Source organism: Athene noctua, chromosome 4 (assembly GCF_965140245.1).
Source record: "Athene noctua chromosome 4, bAthNoc1.hap1.1, whole genome shotgun sequence".
In the NCBI taxonomy this organism is placed as follows: Eukaryota; Metazoa; Chordata; class Aves; order Strigiformes; family Strigidae; genus Athene; species Athene noctua.
The window spans coordinates 14,235,520-14,263,382 of record NC_134040.1 but is presented as its reverse complement, the minus strand read 5'-3'; the positions used below and the strand labels follow the sequence as shown (position 1 = coordinate 14,263,382).

The 27,863-nt window shown below is 39.9% G+C and overlaps 2 protein-coding genes across 11 annotated transcripts in view; one reads left to right on the top strand and one right to left on the bottom strand.

Annotated features, from left to right (window-relative positions):
• The window catches only part of EVC2 (EvC ciliary complex subunit 2), a 77,655-nt gene extending 64,920 nt beyond the window's left edge, over window positions 1-12,735 (bottom strand). For 3 of the 6 annotated variants that reach the window (XM_074904501.1, XM_074904502.1, XM_074904503.1), the window contains exons 1-4: window positions 12,411-12,735; window positions 9,606-9,660; window positions 2,165-2,325; window positions 1,565-1,630 (exon numbers count right to left, since the gene is read on the bottom strand). In XM_074904501.1, coding sequence (XP_074760602.1) covers window positions 1,565-1,630; window positions 2,165-2,325; window positions 9,606-9,660; window positions 12,411-12,605 — 477 coding nt within the window. In that variant the 5' untranslated portion in view covers window positions 12,606-12,735. The other 3 variants (XM_074904504.1, XM_074904506.1, XM_074904505.1) reach the window with 3 other exon arrangements.
• A 74-nt stretch (window positions 12,736-12,809) lies between these two features.
• EVC (EvC ciliary complex subunit 1) overlaps window positions 12,810-27,863 on the top strand; it is a 57,528-nt gene continuing 42,474 nt past the window's right edge. For 4 of the 5 annotated variants that reach the window (XM_074904510.1, XM_074904508.1, XM_074904507.1 and 1 more), the window contains exons 1-7: window positions 12,810-12,994; window positions 16,611-16,721; window positions 19,451-19,534; window positions 20,038-20,270; window positions 21,263-21,347; window positions 23,570-23,668; window positions 25,946-26,083. In XM_074904510.1, coding sequence (XP_074760611.1) covers window positions 12,824-12,994; window positions 16,611-16,721; window positions 19,451-19,534; window positions 20,038-20,270; window positions 21,263-21,347; window positions 23,570-23,668; window positions 25,946-26,083 — 921 coding nt within the window. In that variant the 5' untranslated portion in view covers window positions 12,810-12,823. The remainder of the gene's footprint in view (window positions 12,995-16,610; window positions 16,722-19,450; window positions 19,535-20,037; window positions 20,271-21,262; window positions 21,348-23,569; window positions 23,669-25,945; window positions 26,084-27,863) is intronic. The other variant, XM_074904509.1, reaches the window with a different exon arrangement.

Genomic DNA, 27,863 nt, shown 5'->3' with positions numbered 1-27,863 from the left:
TCAATAAGGGTATTTCTGAGCTAAGGTGTTGTAAAAATCCTGACTCAAAGTAGTAAACATATGTCATTTCCATGCTCTGAGGAGCTACTCATGGTAGGAGGAGGAAAATGTGCAAAATTCATTTGTTTTCCATTTAAAACAGCTAAAGACCACCATATGGCCAGTCTGTCTCTTAGCAGGAAAACATCTGTTCAGATGAATTAGGATTGAAGTAGATGACAAGGTAAGCAAAGGAAAGTAAAATGAACTGCACCTGGAGGTAGAAGACAATCACATACAATTGCATAGTTTTTGGTAATTTACAATTAATAGCACTGCAAAATTATTTTCTGATAATCCTGGCACCTACAACAGATTAACTTTGACCTTGTACAGAAGGATTTCACAATTTTTAATTGAGTCTATGTGAGGTTGTCCTATGAATAGCAGAAAAAAACCCATGTAACTGTCTTAAACTCTGTTTCAGAGAGGCTCTAATATAAAAATTGGGAATCTACAGCCAGAAAAGCAGAAGGTTCTGTGATTCTGCTTCCTATGTCTGAAAAGCTCACTATTCAGCCTCATTAATCATGATATGCTCCCATTTCAATAACAACATTATAGGTAATTAGTACCACAAGATGTGATGCATATTCATTCTTCTCTATGCAAATTATCCAGTGCAGGTTATAATGTCACCTGCTCTGTACTAGTTACTGAACCCTCTACCCTCATGCAGCATTACAGTGGCTGAATTCAGATTTGTCTTACTGTTGGATGCACTTTCTCTCTCCAAGAGACAGGTAAGATGATCTGCTTCTAATTCCAAAAATTAAGTCTTGCTTCATCCAGTGTAAAAAAACCAAACAAACAAAAAACAAAACCCAAAAAAAGGAAAGGAAAAATAACAGTCTAGGTAAATCTATCAACCTATGCCACATGAAGTAAAAATAGAATGGAAGGTTTAAAATTTATCCTTAGAGTAGGGAGGGTTTTGCTCCTCATAAGCATTTTACATGAGTCAAATTTCAAATTTCATTGAATACTATGCTGTAGCTGAGTCCCACTGAATATGCAGACTATGACACATTGGCTCTTCTATTAATATGACTGTGTGACAGAATGGCCACAGACACAACAGGCATCACGGAGCTCTGTGCCCCATCCTTTGAAAGGATTCCATACTTGACACAGGTAGGGGACCCATGGTTTTGCCAGGAATGTAGCTCAGAAGGCTCATCTTATTCTCTATAGAAGTTTGTCTCTCTCTCTGCCCAGCCTTGTGGCTGATTTCTAGAGTTCACTGGGCTTTGTCCATTTATAGTTCTACAAAATCACAGAGGTATGTATTCTGACCAAGAACCAAAATCCTCTGAAGTTTGAGAAGATTCCACTGACTTCAGTTTTGAAACAACACTGCAAAACTACTCCTCTTACAGAAGGTGAGACCTTCTTAACATCAAAAAGGACATTCTCCCAAATACTCAGCATGGGCACAATTCTGCTCCCACTTTTTAAAGGACAAACTTCCTACTTGGGTAGAAACTTCCTATTAAATTAACAAGACAAATGTAAGAAAACTTACCACACCACATTTCTGAAGGGTTATTCCAAATCCAGAAGACACTGACATATTGGACACATCTTCAGGCTGTGGAGAAAAGGGAAAAGTCTACATAGTGTATGAAAATATCATAATTCACAAACTGCAGCACAAGTTAAATTATGTAAATAAGGAAATGAGAGAAAAAATTTAGAGGTATTCATCATCTTCAAACCTAACAGCTTTGTTATCCCATCAGTTTATCTTTTTTTCTAGTCCAAATTTGTATGAACTACTTATTCCCACAAGTAATTACTAGTATCTTAATTGATACACTCATCTTTTGGTTATCAGAATTCCCTAACAAAATGCATAGTTTTTATGCACAAAGTTCATCAGACTATGTGGATCCATTTAATTACCAAGTGTCTATCGGAATCAGCAATCACATAGCTGTATCTGTCACAATAACTCTTTGGAAGTCTCACAACTAGTTGCTGAAGCCATCTCAAGTGAACATAATTACCTGAAATGGAATTAGAAATGTACTAATTGGGTAGTAAATTCCCAGCAATGTTCACTTCTGATGTAACTGGTATAATCCTTACAAATATTAAAAGTGGAAAACCATCTTTTACTAACCAGCTGGTGGTTAACAGAAGACTCTCGTTTGAACAAAATTTTCCTTGTCCATGAGGGTATCAAAGCAAACAGTGAGTGGCTCCACTGATCATCTGAGGCTGCAGAAGTCAAGAGACGGTGAGGAGCTTCACTTGCTTGAATGACCAGAGGTAGGGGCATTGCTGAAAACCAAGGCAACACTCTGCATTAGAACTAAAGCTGGCTCCTGTGCTGCAGCTGCTTGCCACAGATTCCAGCCAAGGATGGGTGGGGTTCGTGGTACCTGGTGCTCTGTGTGCACGCAGCAACCAGCACGCTCTCCCTCAAAGCACTTAAAATCAATACAGGTAACAGAGACATGAGGCCAGGCAGGAAACAGAGATTGGATCTGCCCCACAAAACCGAGCAGGAGTTAGAACAAAACTGTTTCCTACCTAGGGAACTCACATATGCCCCACAGAAAACTTCTTGCCACCTAAATGTAAAGCATCTAATGCATGAATTAAAAGGTTTCAGCCTTAAATCAACTGTTAATATTTTCAGTGCAAAGACATTTTCAGCAAAGCATAAATAATTGAAGCACTCTACAATGTGAGTGGCCTCAGCACTAAGGGCGTTCTGCTCCAAGGATACAGTCTGCCAATTAACCATTAACCATGTCAATACATATTCAGAACAAAAATACTTCCCAGTTGAGTAAGGGTCTCAGTTACATTTCAGCTGAATTGGAGTGCCATCAAATCAAATGCTCCTCAATTTAGTAATTAGCAATAGAAATGCTATCTTTTACTCTTATATTTTTATGAAAGCTTAGTCCATGATATCAAACAAAATTACAAGAACAGTTTTGAAATCGTATCACTTATCTACTGAAGTAAAAGCACCTATGACATTAAAAAAGGGAGCTTACACTAAAAATCAATAATTTAATATACTAAATTGTCAAAGTGTAAAGCTGCTGAATGAAGAGAAAAAATCATGAAAATTTTAAAATGATAGTAGGCTATGTTTAAAGAAGATACTCTTTTTCATTCTTTGCATAATAGTTCTCATTTATTACTTATTTTTAAATCCCATATTTAAATCATTAGCAATATATATTCATATGAACAAAAACTCATTGAAAAGCAAAGATTTTGGGCAAATGACATTTTTCTATAGTTTTCATTTTAAAAAACCTCTTATGTGTTAAATGAAATACGAAAAGCTGAAGATACTAAAATCTCAATATGAGAAGGAGCATTTTTTTGAAAAGACACTGCTTTGTTGGAAGAATATTGAGAAATACTGTTAGCTGCAAGTAGAAAAGACACACAGAGAGCATTCAGAATTGGGCCCCTAAAGGAAGGGCTATAAAGGGCCTTCAAGCATTGGTGCACAGGAATCACTGAAAAGATTTCTGTTAACATAATGAATGGGATGCAGTCCTGTTGCTTACAGAACCCAGATGGGCAAGTGCACCTTGGGGAGCTTCACCGTCTTCTCAAGCCAGAATAGCATGCTTTTTTTATACTGGTTTATATCGGACAAAATTGTGTGTATATGGGCCAGGAAAAGCTGGTTGTTTATATTTTACAATCAGCTTTAACTCACTTCTCTAAGTTTTACTTAAATACTTAAACCACTGTCAAACAATGCAACAGACAGACTAATTAAGGGACTAAAAATAACAAGGTAAACTTGGTGAGAACAGTAATATGTATAATTACAATACCAAATGTCTGTGTATCTCTGGGGCTGGAATTTTTTCAGGGCAGCCATGCATGGCATACTTCTGTTTCAAGACTAAGCAACAGCCCCAATCACTCAGGATGACACCAGTGCTGAACTAAGTTCCAGTACAGACCTATTAGTTGCCACTCTGAGCCCACCTGGCCATTGTACTGCCCAGCAGATCCAAATATCATACTATATCTCACCTACAATGGCTCTAAACCTATGTTCTGACAACTGAACCAAGCCTCTCTGCAGTCTTGTATAGATATATCCAAACACTGAAAAAGATTCATTTTATATTTGTTATGTCTCTCACATATTAATGCAATTGCCATCCCATTCCTATGGAGGTGGAGCACCAATTCTCCTTTTTCTTTTCTTGCTAGACTGCAGGAGATGCACTCTACTTTATAGTAAACAGAAACACGGAGCTCCTTTGTAGGGCTTCATAAAAGTCAGAAGTCAAAATGGCAAAATGTGTGGGCTGGGTTGAGCAACTGCTGCCTTGAAAGTGCTTCTTATTTAGCAGACCATTTCCTTCTGAATTTTGGATGAGGGAGGTCAGTCAACAAGAAGGGGGTAATTGCTTCATAAAACATCTTTTGTTCTTGTGCCCTCTGCAGCATGACATCTCCATCAGCACATCCAACTGCACTTTTCATGTGACAGCAAATCCTGATACTCCCCTCTGGAGAGTATCAAGTTTACAGTAACCAATTTAATTAACTGATCATGTTCTTTGACTCTGAATAAATATCTGGATTACTAATTACACAGATGAGTCCATTTTCAAGTCGTGCTTTGTTATCACTTACAATCCTGAAGATAATGTGCCGAGTTCCCAGCAGAAGTCTCCAAGCATGTTATTTGGCTGTTCCATCACCAGTAATTGGAGGTTGGGGATTTTGCAGGTTCTTGACATTATGTTAAGCAGCCTCAACACTGATGATGATTACAAGGATACTTCTGCAAATTCACTTGTATCTTCCCAGCACTCAATGGAAAGTTTTGCTCTAAATAGATTCAATCAGTGTGATAGATGTCCATACATCAACACGTGCCACTGCCTTCCTCCGTATTTTTTCTCATCCTTCCCATTAATTTTTAACAATATAGGCTGTTTTATAATACCCTGGTTTCCCTTGCCAGTAAAGCAGCACTTTTCTATCCCATTATTTTTTGTAGTATTGACTGTCAGTTAAACAAATTTTTCCTTATCCACATGTCACTAGAGCATTATACAGCTCAGTGCAGTTGACCTGCAACACAACTGCTTTGCCACATAACTTGCTGCATAATCTTAACATCAAGACAACATAACTGTATTTATCAATTCTGCTGTCTCTTTTCAGATAAGGTCCTACGTGGATTGCAGATGGCTAATGACTGCTTGAAAAGCTGGACACTGACTATCTGAGAAAGGATGGTACGGGCACAACACATTCTGTGGTTTTCACGTCTATTCTAGATTTCTGTTCTGAAATTGTTTTAACAGATTCATGTGTGGTTGGAAAATACTAATACTTGACTTCTGAGGCCTGTCACTAACAAGCATTGAGCTTTCTTTTGGATTTCTTTCTGCTGCTCAGAAGTGCGAGTGCACCATTATCAGTGCCTCTTCAGAGATGCATCTCAATTCTGATACCAACACTCTGGTCTCTGCGTTCCTTCCACTCTCTTTTCTTCTTACTGCTTCAATCTCTGCAGTTTTTCTGGCTGTTTTCAGAAAAGCCATTATAAGAGCTGCACAGTCTTCATTTCCACTAGTTTCTAAATGGAAACTATTCCCACGCCTTTTTGAAAGGGAAACTGCAAAGCAGGGGAACATTTTCAGGTTTACACACAGCCCAAACAATCCCCTCTCTGCTGAGTTTGCCAGGCTGCCACCAGGCACTCCCAGAGTACAGCGCCTCAGGCCAAAACATTTCCCAGACAGCAAACCAGTAGAGCATGAGGCTTAATCTGGGGCTTTCCTGCAAACATCTCTGAAAATGCCAAGTGAAACAGTTCATCAAAGAAAGGCAGTAATTTCACTTTGAGATGTGAGACAAGATCACCATTTTTAAAATGAAATTTTGTTTAGTTTTCCTTTATTATGTATTCCACATTTTTACAATGTGTTATCAAATTGTTAAATATTTTATATCACTTTTAATTAAAACATTACTAAAATGTTTTCCCATGATTGAATCCTCCATAAACCCAATATAAACAGATATGCCAGAACCCTATCTTAAACTGCATATTCCTAGCTAATTACAGTGTTGCTAGGTCTGCTTTGTAATGAATTACAAAACAAAAACATGAAAATAAGTATCAATATAGCTGAAACAGCTGGAAGATTGGTGTAAGATTTTACTATTCATGTTACTATAGCATTCACTCAGTCCCACATATGTACAGTGCCACAACAACATGAAATGACAAATGCACAGTTGATCAGAACAGTCTCTGCTATTTAATGCTGTTCAATTTTCTTTGCTGTTCTCCCCAGGCAGTCATCTGCCACTCCTCAGCTTTGTGCACTACTGCTTTGGGTGGTGATCTTTTGCTCTTTTGGACCTCTAGCATCCACACTCAAGACACAAGCAATACACTTAAGAAGGAGAGCTCCCCACTCCCAGCTCTCACTCCCTTCGCTTGCTGCTCAGGGTGTGCAAACGGAGAGAGGATATGACCTGGCACACAATGCACCTACAGTGTTGAGACTGTGGCAACAGTGGGTCTGTGTTCATACCAGCCGAGGGTGGAAGGATGGGTATCTAAGAAAAGAAACTGTCCTATCTTTGTGGTCAGTATACTGTCCTTTGCTAAGAAACTAGTTTTGTGTAACAACAGGGTCCTTCAGTGCTAAAGCATGAGCCTTTACCACTGGACTAAATGGGCTGAGTCCTTAATATGGTAGGGGCACAGATGGACCACCATTAGATGGGTAGGTATAACACTATAGTGCCTAACTTGTTCTTGATAGAAGTTAAGGTGAAGGTTATTCTTGCCCAGGGCAATTAAAATAGTCTTACAATAGGTTTGCAGCAAAGACTCCACTATGTCCTTAAGGCACCTGTACCTTTACAATGCAGCCTAACCTGCCAAATTATAGTAGGGAAGTGAAGATTCTGACAAGTTTGTGAAATGTCAAGTTCAGAATTTAAAATTACCTGACACTGAGAGGAAAAAAAACAATTCTAAGACAGTCATTCTGATTTTTAGCTCTCAAGGGCTGCATATTTCAAGTCTCATATCTGCAGTCTGATTTGCTTTCCCCTAGAATTTAGAAAAGCTCTGAATAATCATGTTTTATTTCAGTGGTGAAGAAAAGAGTTAAATGTACTTGCTTACCATTTTTTTTTTTTTGCTGTTGTTCTGAATTATTCCCTGTCCTGAAAACCAGCCAGGATACAAGATCCAATTTGAAGTGCCTTTCAATTACACACAACAATGAACAGCAAAGGTAGTAATTTACTGTATTTCAGTTTTGAATGTTGCCATTAGCTTTTCTTGTTACAAAGTCAAAGAAACTATGGGCATCAACAAGACAAAATGAATCTACTTTCCTGGCCTGTTTTGAGTAAGTCAGAGCAGACTTGAACATAACTCAAAATCCATTGTGTTTCCCAATCACAGGGCTATTCTGGGATTGCTTTTTCTCATCTTATCCAGAAACAACTCAAAAAAGCTTCCAACACAAGCCCCTGAGATCAGTGTGCTGCCACAAACCGTTTTACTTCAGCACACTGCCATTTTCAATGACAAAGGTTTTATGCAGAAGTTCTGATCTTGTTGCTTTCACTGATAACTTCTTTAGTAAGAAATAAGTCTAGTACCCTGATTAAGCAAACCACTAAAAACTTAGCTTTAAATATGTTAAAAATTCATGCTTATTAGAATAGAACAATTCTTAGTTATAAAATCTAGCATACAATTCAGTATTTGCAGCAGCCCCTCATTTAACACATGTATTTACCTACTAACAAAATGGCAGTTACATAGAATCATCTAGGTAGACCCGTAAGATCAAATCGAACCATAAACCTAACACTTCCAAGTCCACTAAACCACGTCCCTAAGTGTCATATCTACATGTCTTTTCAGTACCTCCAGGGATGGTGATTCAACTACTTCCCTGAGCAGCCTGTTCCAGTGCTTGATGGCCCTTTCAAGTGAAGGAATTTTTCCTAATATCTATTTTAAACCTCCCCTGGCACAGCTTGAGGCTGCTTCCTCTTGTCCTATCACTTGTTTCTTGGGAAAAGAGACTGACACTCACCTCCTTTCAGGTAGCTGTAGAGAGCAATAAAGACTTCCATGAGTCTCCTTTTCTCCAGGCTAGACAACCCCAGTTGCCTCAGCTACTCCTCAAAAAGACTTGTTCTTTAGACTCTTCACCAGGTTCACTGCTCTTCTTTGTACATGCTCCAGCACCTCAATGTCTCTTTTGTAGTGAGGAGCCCAAAACTGAACCCAGTATTCAAGGTGTGGTCTCACCAGTGTCAAGTTCAAAGACACATCACTTCCTTAGTCCTGCTAGCCACACTATTTTCAGACCACTAGTAAGACACTGCGCGTCAAATTGCCCATTTTGCTTTAGTGTCAGAAGGTTCTTGTGAACTCAAAACTGCATACATTTCCTCTCTCAGTGGACTGCACATTAATAATTCGCAACCCATCAGAAAGCATGATGTGAGCAGCAAGGATAACACTGAATATAGGAACAAAATAAGGAAGCTCAGCAAATCTGAATTATTTGCTTTCATATTTAAATTAATAAATTAATTTGTGGATTAGACATGGCATGGGACAAAGAAATTAGAGGCATCTCACTAGATTACTTCTTCAGAGTGTGTAATTTCTTGGCAAATGTATGTCATGAAATCATCTCTTGGGGAACAGCAGCCATGGGGGGTGTGTCTATTTCAGACATTGCATTGCCCCTGTTAATGCGCTGTAAGAGGATGTCATAACCTTTCAGGGTACTCATCTCCATCACACTTGGGTGAGGTATCACGCTATTTATTATACACATATAAAGAAAATAAAGACCAGAGCCTCTAAGAGAAACTAAGTTATTTGCTCAAATGTACACAAAGAGTCTGTCAGCCTTCAGATGCAGCTCCTCCAAGCTCTAAGAGACTTCTCTAAGTATTGGTGTACCCTATTTCAATCAGATTAGGCAACTATCACTGGAAATGCTCAGTGTATGAGACTAGTGACAAGTATATTTTATACCTACTATAAAGAGTATTAGCATCCCAGAAACACTTCTCGACCCTCTACGTCTAGGAGTCTTTCTTGGTCCAGGACAAAGTATATTAGCTACTGTAACTGCAGAGGTTTTTGAAAATAGCTTCAGGAGTAGGTATTGCAACAGTGTCAGTAAATGCACAGAGGTTAAATTAGCTTCTGAAAAGGAACACGGTCTTGATCAGCTTGAAGTAATACAGGCTTTCTACAACACTGGGAATGCTGGGCATCAGAGGGTGCTCCCCTATGTCACATTTAATGAGGAAAAAAAGCTCCTCCTGAAAATGATTCAGAATACGAACTGGTATCTTCTCACAGGGGCTCCATTCTAGATGAGCTGTTTAGGGAGACGAGAGCACCCTCATTCCTAACTTCTGAGCAAACATTTCCATGTGGCCCAGCACCAAGAGTCCCACTGATTGGCCCACTAGGGCCCAGTTCCAGTCCCTTGCCCACCTTCACATCCATGCCCTGGGACAGCACTGAAAAGAGAAAAGTTACATACCTGTCATTCCCAGACATCCCACCTCTTTTTGAAGCCACAGATTATCTTTATAAACCTAGAGTTAACACAGAAGAGGGTAATTATAAAAAAGAACTGTTTTCATAAATATCTAATATTGAACTCTTATGCTGAATTTATGCTTCACAATTAGACAGAACCCTGTCCCACAAACCCTTGACTTTCCCAAAATTAACGACCAGAAGATACACAACACGGCTCTAGAGGCCTCCCACAACTTGCTAAGCAGTATGAGGCTCCGCTGTCTCCCAGTATGGCTTGGGGCTCAAACTGTACTTACACTTCATATTATGAGGCTGAGCCTCTGCACAATAGTGGAGCAGGAGAGTTTGCTATTAAGTTTGTTCTTATAAAATAATCTTTCTTTGCCATAGTCAAAGGCAGATGAGGACACAGGAAAATCCAATCACTAGAAGTCAGCAGGAATGCATCCATATTGAATGCTCAAGACTACTGATACTACATTCATTTTTCCTTTGGAGCATTACGTGGAGCCTTTCAAAGGGACCACAGGCTAAAAACTGCAGCTCACGAGGCAATCTGTGACAGCAACCCGCCTGTGCCCAGACCACAGAGACTGCTACAAAATCACAGCTCTAAAATGTCAGTAAAAGAAAACAGTGTCTTTTAGGATTGTTAATGCCCAGTGTTTTGACCTGGATGTAGTAGTCATTTCATTTAATAAAAATGCTTCCTTGCAGAAGATAATACAGAGCTAGGAATACTGGCTGATTAACAGTGATCTCCTAAGTCCACTGAGTGATGTGACCCACGCTTGCTGTTTCGGTCTGTTCTCAAGTATTGAATATGAATAACGGTAAACACTGACTTATGTCAGTAACACTGTTGCCGTACAGCAAGTTCGGAGCATTTTTCTTTGCCTGCTCAGGGGAGCCATCAGTTTGATTACTGCTAGAACTGTAACTTTAGTTAACATTGTGTGCCCTTCAGATAGGGCACTTTCCCTCAAAACAACAGCAAATGCATGACATATCACAAATGCGGATGCACCAGGAGCCCTGGGTTTTAAGTGGTGACTGCTCTGGGAAACAAGTACATATGGGATTGGAGGCAGCTCTTGTGGAGGAGAAAGGACAGAGAAAGGAACACAAGCGGGAACATGCAGCACACTCTGAGCAGCCCCGGAATGCAGCTCTGGAAGGCCCCAGGCCCCGAGCTCTTTGCTAGAGGTTATCTGCAAATACCTCGTTGTACAGCTCTCCCTGCACTCCAGAATTCTTGACCAAAAACTGAGTTATGCCAAAATTCTCTAATGCCATTATTAATTTCTTCTCATTGGTTAAATAATCTATATGACCCTGACTTTTGAGTAGCCAAGCATCTAAAGAACACAGAAAAACCAGGAAACTCCAGTGGCAAATTTAAACAAAAAATTGTCTGGTGGATAGAGAGATATACAAATATGTATGCATTTCCATATGGATATGCAGCAGTAGAAATCTCATGTTAAAAGGGAATTAGCCTTTGCCAGGTATTTCTAGAGCAGTCTAGTGCCCTATCTGCATTAAGAAAATGTGTACCAGTACACTAAATGGATGTAATGACAGCAGTGTAAAACACTGATGAAAACATAAAACACCTATACGATGGTCTATTATGTTAAATGTTGAAATAAATCTTGCTTATAAATATAAATCCCAAATATTACCCTTATGCATTATATCAGTATATATATGTGAATGTTAAATGTCAACAGTTCCTTTGTAAATGAACCTGTAATGAAAGTACAGTGGTCTAAGTGTGCAGAAAGGCATGCAGAAAATGTGGCTTGCTAGCCAACAAGCTTTATTCCTAAGAAATCAGCGTACAAATGGCTCCTGATTTCCACAGACTCTAGGCATTTATTCATCTGTGGTTTTACAACAGCTCATGCACAAAAATCTACAGTGCTCATATGTCCACGTGCGTCAACTAAAAATGACATTACAGCAACCTTGTTTTTTCTTCTGCCTTATCTGGCATTCAGTTCTCAAGAGTCTGCGCTGGAAAATAATAGTCTGGATATTGAGCACAATTCTTGCACTCTGCTGCAGTGTGTCCAGAATACCAGAGGGCATCATAAGGGGCTCTGCAGGGGCAAATAGGGCCAATTCTATGGGCCAGCGCTCCCATCATGCTTCAAAGGTAATTAATGCAGTAATATTGCCAGCAGAGTTTTACATTAATTTATTTTTCTGGTGGAAAAATAAGGCAGGGGGTTGTTTGGTGTTTTCTTTTTAAAATTTATTTTCCTGCAACACTATTTCCTACTGATTAGTCTTCTTGTACTTACACCACAAACTAACCGTTCGTAACTCGCTCCATCCCCTACCCCAGTCTCAGGTATTCTCCACACGGCCAAAAGAAAACTACGTTGACACATTCTGAGAGAGCTCGATAGATAAAGAATGAAACATAAAAGCTGTATCCTAAACCGCTAGTGGCGTTCCCAAGAGCGGGCTGTCTCCAGCGGGCCAGGGTGCTGCGACTGGCCAAAACCGCACCGAACGCCTCTGCTCAGGCAGAGCAGCCCAGCGCAGCCACTGCCCGCACGGGGCAGGCTGCGGTGGCCCGACCACGCCGGCCCTCGGCCGTTTTCAGGCCGCTGCCCCCAGCCCAAGTGCCTGGGAAGCGGCCGCTGCTCCGCTGGGCCACCGCTCCTCCAGCAAACCCCGCCGCGGGGGCTCGCCGCGCCCTCGGACACGGCCTTCTCCTTCGTCCGCCATCAGCCGCCCCGGGCCCACGGCTCCGCCACCCGCGCAGCGCCCCGCGGGCCCGCCGCCTTACCGCAGCCGCTGTCCGACCGCAGGGCTCCCGGGGCGGGCCCGGCGCCCCGGACACCTCCGCGGGGCTCGGCGGGGCGCGGCCCCCGGCCCGGGCACGCCAGGCGGCCGCGGCGAGGGGCTGGGCGGGCGCGGCCGGCCCACCGGGGAGCAGCGCCGGGAGCAGCGCCAGCAGCAGCCCGGCCAGCAGCCTCCGCATGGCGACGGGCGGGCCCTCCGCGGGCGCGTAGGGCACCGCGGAGACTTTCCAGGCGCTGCCCCGCAGCCAGGCCGGGCCTCAGCCGCCGCCGCATCCATCCGCCATCGGTCTCCTCCCACCGCGGCGCGGGCGGGGCGCGGGCGGCGGAGGGGCCCGGGGCAGCGGGCCCTCCCCTCCCCTTCCCTCTCCTCGCTGCGGACTGGGCCGGGCCGGGCCCGATGGCGGCGGCCGGGGGCTGCCTGCGGGCTGTGGGGCTGCAGTTCTGGGCTCGCTCGCTGCAGGCGCTGCCCGCCCTGCTGGCCCCCGCCGTCCTGCTGGGGCTGTTGCTGGGCGCCGCCGCCGCCGCCTTGCTCTGCCGCTGCGCGCTCGGGCCGCGCCGGCGGAGAGAGGTACGCGGGGCCGGCGGGCGGGGGGCTGGCAGCCGGCCTTCCCCGCTGCCTTCCGCCGTGGGGAGGCTCGGGCCTGCCTCGGGCTGAGCAGCTTGGAGGAGTCGGGGCCGGTCTGTGAGGGGCGGCGGCGCCGGCTCGGCTCGGCCCGGCCCGGCCCGGCTCGGCTCGGCCCTGCCCGCGGCGCGGGGCGGTCGGGGCTGCCCACGCAGGGCCGGGGGCCCAGGGGCTGGGCGGGCCGCGGGGCGAGCGGCGAACGCAGCAGCGGTGACTGCGGGCGGGGCTGAGCTCGGTGGTCGGTGGGGAGCGCCGTAGTTCTTGACACACCTCTGTTGGGAAGGATTTTACTGCTTGCTTCGGTTAAAAATTCACTGGAACAAACGGGCTGACTCGAAAAAGAGGCCGGTTTACGCATTTATGCTCTAAATATTGCCCTACTGGCCTCTAGTTTTAACATGGGTGACCCACTAGTTGCCTCGGAGCCATCACTTCTTGGACAAGGCTGTATTGTCTATTTTTTTAGGAGATAATGGAGAGTGTACCCGGCTTGCACAAACTTTGTGAGGTAATTGAAAATAAACACTAATTTCCATCCAAAACCAGTAAGAACAATCCAGTTTCCAAAGCATTTTGCGAACTTTTCCAAAGTTAATGTTACAGACAGCAGAAGCAGAGTATTAGTACTAACCCACAGCAGTAACTTTGCCCTGAGGGTACGCACATACATACATACCCGAGAAATGAAGGAGACAGAACACATTTTATAGTTTTTTTTGATGCAAAACTAACAGGGTTTTCTAAAGCATGTGATTTTGTTAATAACATACTTGTCTTGCTGTTTTAAGGGCTGTGGTGGATGGTTCGTATCTATTACATGAAGTGTTGGTTTGAACTTGAGGATTGCAGAGGTAGCACATACCCACAGAACTGCTACTGGGCAGATGTCTTTTCTGAGAATTGTTATCGACTTGTGCTTCTTTCTCCCATTGTGTTTAATCCCAAATCATGCTGGATTGACTGGATGTAGCAATGGTTGGCGCTAGCACAGTTGGGAAATCTGGAACCCTGCAGAGCATTCCACTAACCTGCAGTGGGGGGTCTGGTCTTGGTTTGGTTTCTAACCACGCTTTTTTTCAGCTATAACAGCTCTGCTGTGTGTGCATATCTGCTAGTGTTGATCGTCATTAAACATGACATAAGAGAAAAATCCTCTTGCTCCCCGCTGCTTTTATGTAGGAGGATTGAAACTCTGTTTGAAGCCATGCTTTAGCCTAGTAATGGAAGCACTTCAAATGCTGGATCAATGCATCCTGTGCAAGTGCAAGCCTTTTTGATTCAATTCCCATTTTCCCTGCATTAATAGGTGGTATCTTTATTGTACTGCCACTACCAACTCAAATATAGCCATGTACAATTTTATGCTTTATGTCATTTATGTCAATAGGGAATAGAAGCTGTCAGTTCTCTCTGGCCCGGATCTTCAGATGCATTTAGATGCTTAAATGCCATTAAAATCAATGCTGCTGCGGTAAAAGAGTTGTTTATTTTGAAAGAAAAATAAACTGCTTGCTGATGCATACAGAGCACATTGCAGGGTGGGCAGATTGTGTCTGATTTCCCAAATCAAACAGGGCTACCATAGGCTGTCTATGCCTGTTCCTTCTTTGTACTGTCTGCCTCACCAATGCTACAGATCAAGCCTGTTGTGTGTATGGCAGGTACTGAACTGCACATATTACTGCCTTCTGTATCCAAAATAAAACCAGGGATAGTTTACCTAAGTATGCCATGTTCCTTCCCAAGCAGCTGAATTATCCTTGCAACAGGAGCAGGGCAAGTACCTGGAGTCCAAAGCACCACAATAAGCCACCAGCATTTGTCACTCGGCCCTGATTAATCACTGTTCTGTAGATCTCAGCCTGAATCTGTGAGACTTAAATGTATGCAGTTAAGTGCCTTACTGGTTTGTTGGTCTGTGCATAGGATGCACTGGGATAGTTTTAAGAAGAAACCTTTACCATGATAACTTCAGACCACGTGGTGTGTCATAATACATTTCTATCAGTAATATTCTCATGTTAAAGCGTTGCCTGGAGGCTCTTGTGGCCCTTTGGGTTGGAGCTTGTCTCATTATAGTATTCTGGTAGATTAGCCTGATGAAGTGTTGCAATAATTACAGTTAGACTTAGTTTCATTCATTTTTTAATGCTCTGAAATGGGAGCTCTATAGCACTTCAGTTGCCAAAATAACAAATTACTTAAAATGGAGAGGAAGACAATGAGATTAGAAATGTTATCAGGAAAAACAAACCCTAGAAAAATGCAAATGCTTTTAAAATGATAGTGTTGGAGGTATAAAGGAGTGAAAAGGAAAACTGGATGAATATGAACAACTGGAGAAAACAAATCAAGAAAAGCAAATTCTCATTTTGGAGTGCCTATGGTGTGAGGTACTGTTGTGAACTCAACATGGCTACTTCCACAAGTCTCAGTCACTCAACCTAAATTTTGTGAACTTCTGGTTTGGGACAAATAAGTTAAAAGATTGCTGAGGGAGACTTGTAGCTGTTCTTTTGTCATAAGTAGATTTTTAGAAACTAGCATCTGCAATTCACCATGTTTTAGAGGCTAACCCAAGAATATAATCTGTATTATTGAGCATCTGAATTTCAGAGAGGTGATAGAGGCAAGTCATAAGGAATGAAATTTATTCAAAGGCTGGGCAGTTCACCATATTCTGTGAAAATGCACTACTTTATATACCAAGTGGCTAAATAATTCAAGGATAATCTTTCCATAAGACAGTTACATGCATAGTGGCTGCAGCCATATCATTGGACTACAGCAAAAAGCCATCAGTGGATTGAAAAACTGAAAAATAATTTTAAAAGTAGTCAAGATAGGGTGGCTGCCATCTTTTCCTTCACTAAAAAAAATTCCTTGCAGTGCTGTGTTTGGATGTATTGACCAGCATTAGTATTATTTTTTGGTCTGTCTAGTACACAGGAAAGAGTGTGTACAGGAGGTTTTGTTCCCACATAGTCTTTGTCCATACCAGGGGCTCTGCATGTGTATTAGGGGAAGTAAATGCCAATGATACAGGATGCTTTCAGGGAAGGAAGATGGTGAATGAACACTTTCTTATGGTTATTTCTTCCTGACAGAAACTTTCCCGCATAAAACTTCATTTAGGAATTTTTTCTCATAGCTGGGTAACAAAAATACTTGGCGTTCTCTTCATTGCAGGCAATTATAGACAATTTTAATTAACTTGCTTTAATTGAGAAGTTTGAACTCAAGACCGTGAGCTTGACTCCATAGTTAGTAGTTAGATCTTTTGAGAACAGATGGATTGATTTGACATGTTTACACCCTCTAACAACATTTCAGATTAAAATTCTACTTCTGCACTGATAAATCAAGTTCATTAAATTATTGTTTCTCAAATAGGTAAAATTCTCATTAGTTTTCAGCCTGTATTTTTCTAAATTTTTCAACTAATACTGAAATAATTTTCAGGACAGAAACATGAATGTATCCAGGCTGCTGTCAAAGATGTTTCCAGTGAGTCTGCGTGATCTCAGTGTTATATTTTATCTGTTTTCTTTCGGAAGTTCAGAAGGATGATTCCCAGAGACTTCTGGAAAGCTTCAACTCTGATGAAAAAGAGCACACAATCCCGAAAAATAAAGCAGAACCCTACACATCAAAAGAGGAAATGGTGTTGGAGGTAAAGCTCTGCTCTTCTTGTTGGATGTCCATTTTGCTGCATGTAGCAATGAGCACATTCAGGGCCTGGTCCAAACTGTCTTAATTTTCCTGGATTTGGAATTGAGCCCTTAAAAAGTGTTCAGAAAAAGTGAAAGGAGAGTGGGAGTTGATGGCTGCTTATGAATGCAACCATTTCAGGCACTCATTCCTCTTATGAATTCCATTTCTCTTGGGGGCATCTCTTTGGATATTTTAATCAGGATCCTGAGTTCTTTTTGGACAGGGGCTTCTTTGGTTTTGTCCCTGAATTTCAAAAGGCTGCTTATTGACACTGCACTGTTGACATAAGAAAAAGTTCTTAAGTGCTGAAATCAGTGCTGATAGTTGATAGTGGATGATTTCCTGGAGAAGGAGATTTATTAGAGAGATTTCGACAGTAACAAAGTTCCCACATCAGGTTCAATCTGAAACTAATACTTTTTTTCTAAAGCCTCCTTAAAGGCTCCGACTTCTAAAGCTTCTACTCAGTGGAGGGAGAAATCATAAATGAAGTAAAACGAGTATGTTTGCAAACAGCAGCATCTTCAATGGCTTTCTCACATAGGAATTTCTCCCATCAGGCACCAGCTGAAGATACAGTGCAGAGTTCAATGACCACAACTACTGAAACACCATTGTGGTGAGCTGGGATTCAAGGACAATTAGAGAAATAATTTGGAAAGAAAAGTAGGAGAAGGTATAAGCTTATAAGATTAACCCACCCTCAATCAAAAATTCAAATAACTTTTTTGGTGTGATAATCTCCAAATAGCTTGAGAACCAGTTCTACCGTGTAGTAGTTAGGTCATTGCCTTTCACCCAAAGCTGATTTGAGTACCCTTGGTGAAGCTAAAGGTTGTGAGTTAAACTGCACATTTAAAAAAAATGTACAGTTCAGCTAACTCATTCTAGATAAATTAAATACATGCAGAAAGTGTCAGTTAAAGTCAGCTGGTCTGGAGCTTAGCTTGTAACAAGGACAGGTTTCAAGACAAAGAGAAGATAAACATTATTGTAAACATTTTATCATTGATTTAAATCCTGACAGGTAATTAATCTTCATTTCAGTTTTGCGATCAAGAATGGTGACGAACCATGGCTGGTTATTTTGTTTGAGTTAAAGTACAGCATAACAAGTGAGATGGATTACATTCTCTTTTGGAGTGTAAATCCTGTGGGAGAGTTTATTCAATGATATAAATTTATGCATAGTACCAGTTCTTTTGAAATTGGATCACATGTTTTAAGGGTGATCGTTCACAACTATATCCATTTCCCAAACACGTTAGCTCATTTATTACACATTAAGAAGTAATCTTGTTATTTGAAGGGACTTTTTCCCACCTATTTGTTTAACTACTAAATTTTTTTTTCCTATTAATTTGTTCCAATTCCCAGAGGCTTTTGCTGTCACTAGCATCAAATTGCCAGTTCATGAAGAAGCATAGGTGGAACATGCTTTTAGTTAGGTTAGAGCACTTAAGGAAAACAGGTATTTTCATTCTGGGACCTTCCACATTGCAATAATACCATAATTACTGTATTAATAATAACTGTGTATTACTCATGCCTGCTGAGAACCAGAATGTGTTAGTTCTAGCACACTGTGACAAGGCTTTATGGCTTTGGACTGCAGCTGCTCTGCCTCCAGCCATTGCAGAGCAATAGCTCTGTTGGCTTCTGTGCCTGGATATGTGCTGCAGCAGTGGGACTGTTTGGTATGAGCAAGTGTTTTACACCCTGACCTTGTGCTTTTAACTTTGTCAGTAAATCCAAAAATTACTTCTGGAAATAAATGAGATGGAGATGAAAAGGTGCAATGATAAAGGAGTCTATTGAATGACGTAGTTTGCCCTTCTCTTCCCATTTCTATTTTTAGACTCTATTAGCACTTTGATATTTCCTAGAAAAATCTATATAAAGAAAATTGTGTTTTGACAAATTAGATTCTTCCATTTCATATCACAAAACCAAGAAAGTTAGAACAGAAAATCTCCTAAAGCTTAGATTTAAACATTTTATCTTTTGTTTATAGCCAACCTTTTATTAAGCCATACATAGTCTCACAAAACAAAGCTGATTATCCCATTGTTTCAGTGCCTAAAGCAGTGGCTAGGAAAGAGGAGGAGCAGAAAGTCAGATTACGTGATATATCAGATTGTATGAAAAGAATGCATTATCTATAAAAAGTTCTTTGGAAGAACATTGATATTTTCTCTCGATTATAGGTAAGGGTGGTATTATAAAAGTTCTGCCTGGAAAAAATGACAACTAGTGTTGTTTAATCTATTGTTTCTTTATTTAAGTTGAAAGATGGAATTTATGGGCATGATGATATCTGTGGATTTTATGCTTTAGTAGTTTCTATTATTAAGATAATTTAGTCTCTCATGTGAAATCTTTAGTTGCTGCTAACAGGGAGGGAAAAACCCGAAATGAGAATAACTTGTGAATACCAGCTATTGCCCATTTTCCCTTGCAGGAATAAAAGTATTTTTGAGCAGTGGTAATGACCGAGTTCCCTCTTCTGGGTTTCATACTCTGATTGAGTCTTACAGAAGACTTCTTGTGCCAAAGCAGAAACAGTCAATAAACAGTTATCAATAGGAATTTCTAAGTTGTGTAACCGGAAGGGGCACGTGATACTTACAGTGAACAACCATTAGGTCTGCTGCTGTTCCCAATGATTCTCTGTTCTTTTCCATACAGGAAAGTGAGTCTCCTCTGAACAGTAACGTCACAGCATTTGCATTAAAGGCAAAAGTGATCTATCCCATCAACCAGAAATTTAGGGTAAGGATTTAAATTCTACTTGCAAAAGTTAATGACCATCATTCTATGTCAGAGTAAACTGTGGAGTCAAGTAATGGAAGAAAACTTACTGCCAACCTGCTTAATAGGGATGTTTCTTTGTTTATAGTCCATTGTCTCAGGGCTTATTCTGTAAGACATCAGCTGCTTTCAGCTCCCTCTGAAACCTGCAGTGCTTTACGTGGTATCCAGTCAATTTTCACTTTAGTCAGGAGAGGTTGGGTCTGTCCAAGGAGCCATTAGAAAAAACCCCAGAAAGGTCTGCCCCTCAGTAAGAAAACATTCACCAAGTAGATAACCACAACAGAAGAATGCTTTCTGGGCAGTGCAGGAACCTATCAGTATGATGAAGTTTAATTTCTATGTAAAAACTTTTGCCATATATATTTAATTTTTCACTTGAAAGCAAACACTGCAAATTGATGAGATGTTTATCTCCTTATTGTGTTGTATTATTTGACCTTGTAAATGTTCTTTGACTGTAGCCTTTGGCAGATGGCTCATCCAATCCATCTCTGCATGAGAATCCAAAGCAGGCAGTTCTGCCTAATCAGGTCATGGAGACATCTACATCAGGCAGCCTGGGATCCCTGAGCCAGGGAGACAAGGAGGACTGCAGTTCCTCCACAACAATACATTCCACAACAAGCGATGACAGATTTCAGGCTCGAGCCTTCCTCAAGGTGACCAGTTTCCCTGAAGTGCTAACGTGTGAGAGGTAAGAAGTAAACCTGCCCTTGTGTTCGGTCATTTCCTAGTGTGCCCCACTGGTTTTCAGGATGATCACTAAAGGTCTGGTGTAAACCAAAGGCTGGGCTTGAAAGCATACATTCACCACATCAAGACAGGGTTATCTGCTTATAACCCTAAAAAAACGGCTGTGGAAATTAAAATAATACATCGCGCTACATATTGAAAGTCAGTTTGTTATTTGTGAAATTTGGGGAATCAGAACTTTGGCAAAAGCTGTCTCGTAAAAGGTATGTTACTGTTTGGACAAGGAGATCCCTTTGTTTTGGCTCTTATGTTCAGTTCACACCTCCTGTGGCATGCTCAGCTGGGGTTGGAGTCCCCTGCACTGTGCAACATCAAGTCACACAACAGGTGCATTGTGAACAGCAAGTGGCAGTGGTCTCTTCTCTCTGTTTTAATGCAAACTACTCAAGTCTTATTGTTGGAAAACAGTTCCTTTCTTGGACATGCCACTGATGAGCAGGTACCGCTAATCAAAATGAACTGTCAGCTCTGATTTTTTTTCAGCCGCACCATGGCAAGGTGTCCCTAGATGAATACATATGTGTCTGTATTCTCATTAGCAAGAATAAAGAAAATTGTATTTGTGCCACTGGGGAACTGGGGAAGGTACTAGTGATGAAGCATATTTTCTAAATGTCCACTCTTATTATAGCTGGTTTAATTTAAAGCCTTGTTTTCTCTTTGTTGTAGACACTCATGCCTATATTTAACTCGCCTTTTTCTAAAGGGAGCTGCAACCCTAACTTTGTTAACAGCACTAATTTGTTTTGCTTACTCTTATGTAGATATATTTTATCTGAAAGAGAAGGCAATGTGGAAATAAAGTGACGACTGCTGTTTTGGGGCAGTGCTTTTAGGAGAATTTACTGGTTAAATGAAGCTATTACATGGTGTTACCCTTTTGTATAACCTTCATTTAGATTGATATTAACACTTTTTTAATCTTTGTTTTAGTTTTGATGTTAAGCTCTGCCTTTGCAGTCTTATTTTAAAAGATCTCATGCTTCTTGATACTGAACTCAGAAAAGAAAAACATGTGGTAGGTACTCATGTCTCATAGCTATTTGTTTTGAACATCTTAGTTACATATCAGTTTAGGAAATAACATAAGCAACTGGCTAGCTGGGAAGTAGTGTAGCAAAGTTGCTTTTCTATTTTTTCTGCATATATATATGAACATAAAGGAATAAAATAATATAATGTAATATATTGGGCTGTGAAATACAGAGGGTCAGAATGGATAATATAAAAATTTGGTTTTAAACTTTACTCCAGAGAATAACATACAGCACTTGAGGTTCATAAAAAGATGGAAAAAATTATTTAGTGGATGAGTTTATGTCTTAAGGACAATGCTTGTGCATTGCTACTTCAAGGACTCCAAGCTTTTTGAATAAAATTGAAAATTCACTTCAACTGAATCAGTACCATTGTGATAAGTACAATAATCATGATTTTGTAGGACAGAGGAACTAAAGGTACCCATTTAAACCATAGATAGCTACCTACCTACATCAGGTCACGGCATCCAGAGCTGACAGGAAAAAAAAAAAACCACACCAAAAAAACCCAAACCAAAAATGGATGTATACAATTAAAGCCACTGAATAGACAATTAGGAGTTTGTGGTGGCTAGTTATGATCAAGTACAGAGTCATTACCATTAGTGAGTTTTAGCTTAGTTAATATAAATCTGGACATAAAGTATGTAGCTTTCTTCTCCCCTTCTTTCCCGACCTCTGTTTAAACATGTTGGACATTTCTGATATCATTTATTTCAATACACTGATAATTTTTCAAGGGGTTGGTTTTTCTGAACAAATTTCTACACAACCCAAAGGAGGAAGCATGAAATTGAACCTGGAAAGCAGCTTCTTTTTTGAATGGTTATTCCCATCTAAGTAGATGAGAAAAGGAAGTTTTAGCTTGACTAGGGAAGGTTGAATTTAATCTCAAAGTTAATCATCAATTTGTAAATGAAAGTAAGGTAGAAGCATGGTGATGTAATCACAGAAACGCTGAGAAAATGAGCATTTAACACACTTTCTGGCCCACCGGAAATTACCACAAAAGTCAGATGACTTTGACCTTTAGCTGAAGCTTTGAATAGCTTCATATTTTTGCTATCAGCTGAAAAGGGAGAAAGATTTTAGTCTAGAAAATAGTTTCTTCCTTTTTCACTCTGCTTTCTCTGATTTCAGGCTTTTGTTCTTAATATCAGGTGTAGGAAAAGGAAACATAGCCTCCTCCTTGAGCATTTTCCATAATTCTTTTTTTTCCTTTTTACGTGTTATCTTGGTGGTGTGTGTTCAGAACATGCCAAACTCCTATCCAAAACGTTGGGAAGTGAGATCCAAAACATGGCTGCTTTATGGCAGTCCTTTTTGGCACCCAGTGTGGAGCAGAGGAATGAGATCTCTAATTATAGCATATTTTCCAGATTTTGCTCAGCTGAAATGTTGGCTTCGATAACTGCTTTTATATGTAAATACAATTTTATTTATGTTTTTATATGTTTAAAATGGCCAACTTTTGCATCATCTGTTTTCAAGTACATGAATAACAGGCAGGTGGCTGTTAATTTTCACATTTTTATTGTCACATTGGAAAATGCTGCAGCAGTTAGTAATGAAGTGAATTGTTTTTACACTGACGCTCCAATTGAGGCTAGAGGGGAAGAGGTTAAGCAAAAATTATCCCAGTGTTCAAAAACATCTTTCTGAAGACACTAGTATTACATGTATTTTTTTAAAAAAAATCACACAACTGGAAAATAGGTGTATTTTTTGTAAGAGAAGGTAGCTAGAACTTGAGATGGTTACTTTAGACTTGTATCTAAAAATGCTTGATACTTCATTTGGCTGGCTACAGTTGAAATCATAGTAATTGAATATATTAGTATCATTCAGTTAAGGGGGTTCACTAAACTTTAGAAAAATGGGCTTTATATTTTTAAGTGATCTGCATTTTCTCCAGTAAAGGACAGTTTCAAGTGTGTCAGTCTGGTTACAAGGATATATGAGATTATGTCCTTGTTCTCATTAAAATGTAGCACCATCTTCCAGTATCTTACGGAACCCAAAGCCAAAGAATTTTTTACAATGGAAGTACTGCAGAGTTGCTGATGACGTTTCTGTTATTTTGTTTATGATTCACTGTAGTCTCACTGGTTGATTTAAATCAACGGAAGTTATCACAAGTATGTTCTTACGATGTTGAACAGGCACTTACCCTGGGTTTTGTTTCCTTCCTTTTAAACAGATGTTTATTCAGGTTTTCAAAATATACCTCACAGACTTTTATCATAAAAAGAAGATTAATGATGATTTATTCAAGAAGATCCTTTTAATTCAGGAAAATGTAAGTGGTTTTGCTGGTTAATATTTAAGACCACAGAAAATAAAGAGCAAATCCCACCAGTTGATGCAAGCTGCCAGTGGGCTATCTCACCTAGTCCTTTTAAAACAGTAATGTCATTTGTAATTTTTTCAGAAGAAATGCAAAGAAACTGCCATGTTTATTGATTCTCTATTACCTTGTATGCATTTCCTCTTTATTAATTGTATGAGGTGATCCGGACAGTGATGTGTATAGCTCAAGGATAAAAGTATTGATAAAAATATAGTTGAATCCATTCAAGCAAACAGAACATTGTGAACCTTATTCACTTAGATTTAATAATTTCTAATTATTAGGTCTTTGTCTGGTCCCATGTATCATTACTGATAATAAAATTTCCAGAAGGAAACTAGGGGATTTCATTAAGGGAAAATATACTTACTTTCCTCATTGTCCTTTTTTCTTCTTTATACTTGTATCAAAATCCATATGCCACTTCTGAACTGTAAGACTTACATTGACAGTCAATATGTATTTCAGATAGAGTCACAGTACTATTTTTAAGATCATTAGAAGGAAAAAAAGCTTTACACAACTAAATGAAATAGAAGAGCTACTGGTTCTCTTTTCCGTTTTCCAGACTAGAGTAATAGAAAAGTCTGGGTTGAGAGGCACATCTGGATGTCATCTGGTCCATCTTTCTGTAGGAAACAGGGCCTTAAGTAAGGTTATCCAGTGCCTTGCCAATCTAAGTCTTCAATATTTGCACTGAAGGAGATGCCATCATTTCTCTGAGCAACCTAGTCCAATATTTAATTTTCTCACAGTAATGATTATTTTTTTCTTACATACGAATGGAATTTCACATTTAGGCAGTCTATCAGCTTGTCAGCTCTAGTTGTTGAGATTTGTTTGTGCAGTCTCATCAGGAATATCTGTAATTGTACCTTATATCAGAATGCATTTTGCCTTAAAACTACTCTTCTGCCTTAAATCCTCAGGTTTAGTATTAAAGTTGATTGTATTTATGAATGAAAAGTGAGATTTGGTGTGTGAATCCCCTCTTCTGATGAAATTCTGGTAATGACTTCAAATTACAAACACAGAGGTAATACAGATAAGCACATTTCCCAATATGACCTAACCCTCGGTGAGACTTGACAGCATCGGCATTTTCATGCACTTAACTGAGCTGCTGCAAGACAAAGGCTAAATCTTGTTTATTAGATGCAGTGATTGCTGGAGTAGTCCAGTTGTTTAAGTGTCAATATGGGATTCCTGTGTGCTATATTATGGTAAGAAAGGTCTTGGAAACATGACAGCTTTACAGTTGGAATAGTACATAAGGGATGAGGCTGGTTACAAATACCATGGAAAAGAGATGTTGGTAATAAGCAAAAGCATTAACACTGGAAACTATTTACTGTAATACTGCACTGCCAAGACAGAGGATTATAAATGCTGTTCCAGACAGTGTTTTCCTCTTTTAATTCTGCATTGTAAGAAAAATTCATGGGATTTTGATGAAATTGTTTGTGAAGCTTGTCAAAATCTGGTTACATTTCTTTAAGGCATAAGGATATCAAGTTAATTCATTGACACTCAAGACTGGCTGGTATTAAAAGTAAATGCTTGTTATGTAAGGCATGTCTCAGCAGCTGAAGTATCATCTATTTCAGTACCAACCTTCTAAGTAATGCCAGAAGACTGGTATTTGTCGGTATCATTAGCTTTCAGAAAAAATCATCCTCATTTCAAAGGTTTGAAAAACTTTAAAAACCCATGTAATCATGTATCCTGTAATTTGTCCTTTATGTGCATTACAGGTCTGTTCATCTGTGTGTGCTAGCATGCTTCAGGAAACACTATCTGGTTATCATATCTGGATACTTACCCATGCTTTTAAACACAGCATGTACACTCATAGCTGCCATTTAAGATGGAGCATGTACATTAAAATAAAAGTATTTGTGGATAGATTCAGAGGATTATTAGTATGAAATCTCATGGAGCAGTGTTTACTAAAACTTGAATTCAGTGGAGATGGACAACAGTCTTGACTGTACTCGCATACTAGTGGAAATATATGTATTTGTATTAAATGTAGTTCAGAGCTGCCATATACCTTGAGTTTTCTTGGCTTACTGCAGAAGGTGCTTTACCCAGTGACAGAACTTCGTGAATACTCTTGCTCAGCTCCCTTAGCCATGAGCCAGAACTGACATACAAATTCACTCCTGAATGTAGAAGTTATGTCTGTTTTTCTGTTTAACAAATCACTTGCTTTTTTTTCCCCAGGATTTTGAAGAATTAGAGAAACAACTTGATTCTAGACTCCAGAATACTGAGATGTCAGGAGCCCATAATTCAGAGTACCAGACTCTGGAAGACTTAGAAAGGAAAGAAAGAGAATATTCTGAGCACGTAATAGATAATGTAACTTTCTAATTTTTTCTAAAATTTTATTTTAATGTTATTCTTTTGATGGGGAGTGTTTTGGATGTTTTTACCTGTTGTGTTGACTAGTCCACAGTTAGTAATTTAGATGTGTATGAGTCCTGAAAACATTCTTATATTGCTCCAGCAAAATATTTCCAACTTCCTTTGGGAGTCAGTATGGTCTTTATACAAACACTGTTTTATCACACTGGGTTTAGAGCTGAGAAATGTCTATTGTATGTCAGATGGTAAGATTTGTTTCAAGTCCACATATAGCCTGACTTTTAGGAATTTTATTCTAACACCTTGTTTTCTTCAGTCCTCCATAACTGAATAAGAGAGTAGTAAGACTATAAAACTTTTTCAGCTGAAATAAGTACTAAGAAAATAATTAACAGTACAACCTTTTAGTACACTTTGCGCATTTACTTTGGAAAAACATTTTTGTTTAGCAACTTTCCACATTAGAATACATTTACATGGTTTTTGATGTAAAAATATAATCTTATATCAGGCATTTGATTCTCAAAGTAAAGATTTTTTTTTTTTTTTGTCTCTTCAGTAGTGTCCGAACAGTTTTCAGGCTAGAAAATTGGAGGTTGAGAATATTCTGTATATAATTTTTCAGTAAATTGAGTAATCTGGAAGATTTTGTCCTTCTCAGTCCTGTTTTTGAGGTTTGAGCAAATTCACTGCTGACAAAAATGAGAGGCTGACTAGACAGACTGATGGCTCTGTGAGCTGCCTGCACTGATTGACTGTGGCGCTTCATCCCTGAACTGAACAGCCCATCATCTCAGCCTTGGGGCTTTTTCATAGAAGAGTTAACATTTTTTAATGTCTGATGGTTAAGTGCTTCACTGGGAATTTTCTCAGCTTTTTCTTGAGTCTCTGGGCTTTTCACTTTATAGTGGAAGTCCTGTTAATGGTGGTACAACTGTGTCAAGTTTCTTTTGCAATTTAACTTTGCTCTGTGAAAAATTGATTGAGTTCTCCAGAGTCGCATAAAAAAAATTGCTGGCAGCCTCACTGAGCAACATGAGACATTTATTCACCAGCAGCAGTGATCTTTCAGTGGGTCTGTCACTCTTATGCCAGCAGATGCTTTTCATCCATATTGAAAATTATTGTCCTGTATGCAGATTCATATAGATCAGGACCTTGAGCTAATCCACTCTTGCCTCAATAATATAAAGAGGTTTTTTGCCATACTCACAGATGCCATGGTCACAGTTTTTTTCAAAACTCACAGATTCTTAATACATATCTTGGTGATGGATACATTTTCTTAGCTTTATGTGTACTAGTAATCCCATTAAAGACCACAGAATATTTACCGTTGTGCACAGTCATAGGTGTTTGTGGGATTGGAGCCTAAAACTAGAAACTAACCATATGATAATACATCAGAATAGACACATACAGTGTGCAGATACTGCATAAAGTACTTAATTCCAATGCAGTTAATAAAGTGCTTATGTAGCATGTAGCTATGAAAGGCTTTGATGGTGTAAAACAGTGACAATTTTCAGTTTTCCTTTTTTTAGCAAAAATCTTGTTTGACTGAAATGCCTGCTTCTACAGCTAAATAAGCTTCCCAGAAAAAAGGTCTGCAGTTTGTTATCTTTTTTAGTTTTCCCATTAATACTAACAACATAATAGGCTTTTATAGATGCAGTATGTGGAGAACTAACAACAAATTCTTCTTGAGTTATACAGAATGACTACATTTAAAAAGGTCAGGACTGACCTACTGGTTATGTGCCACCAACGTGTG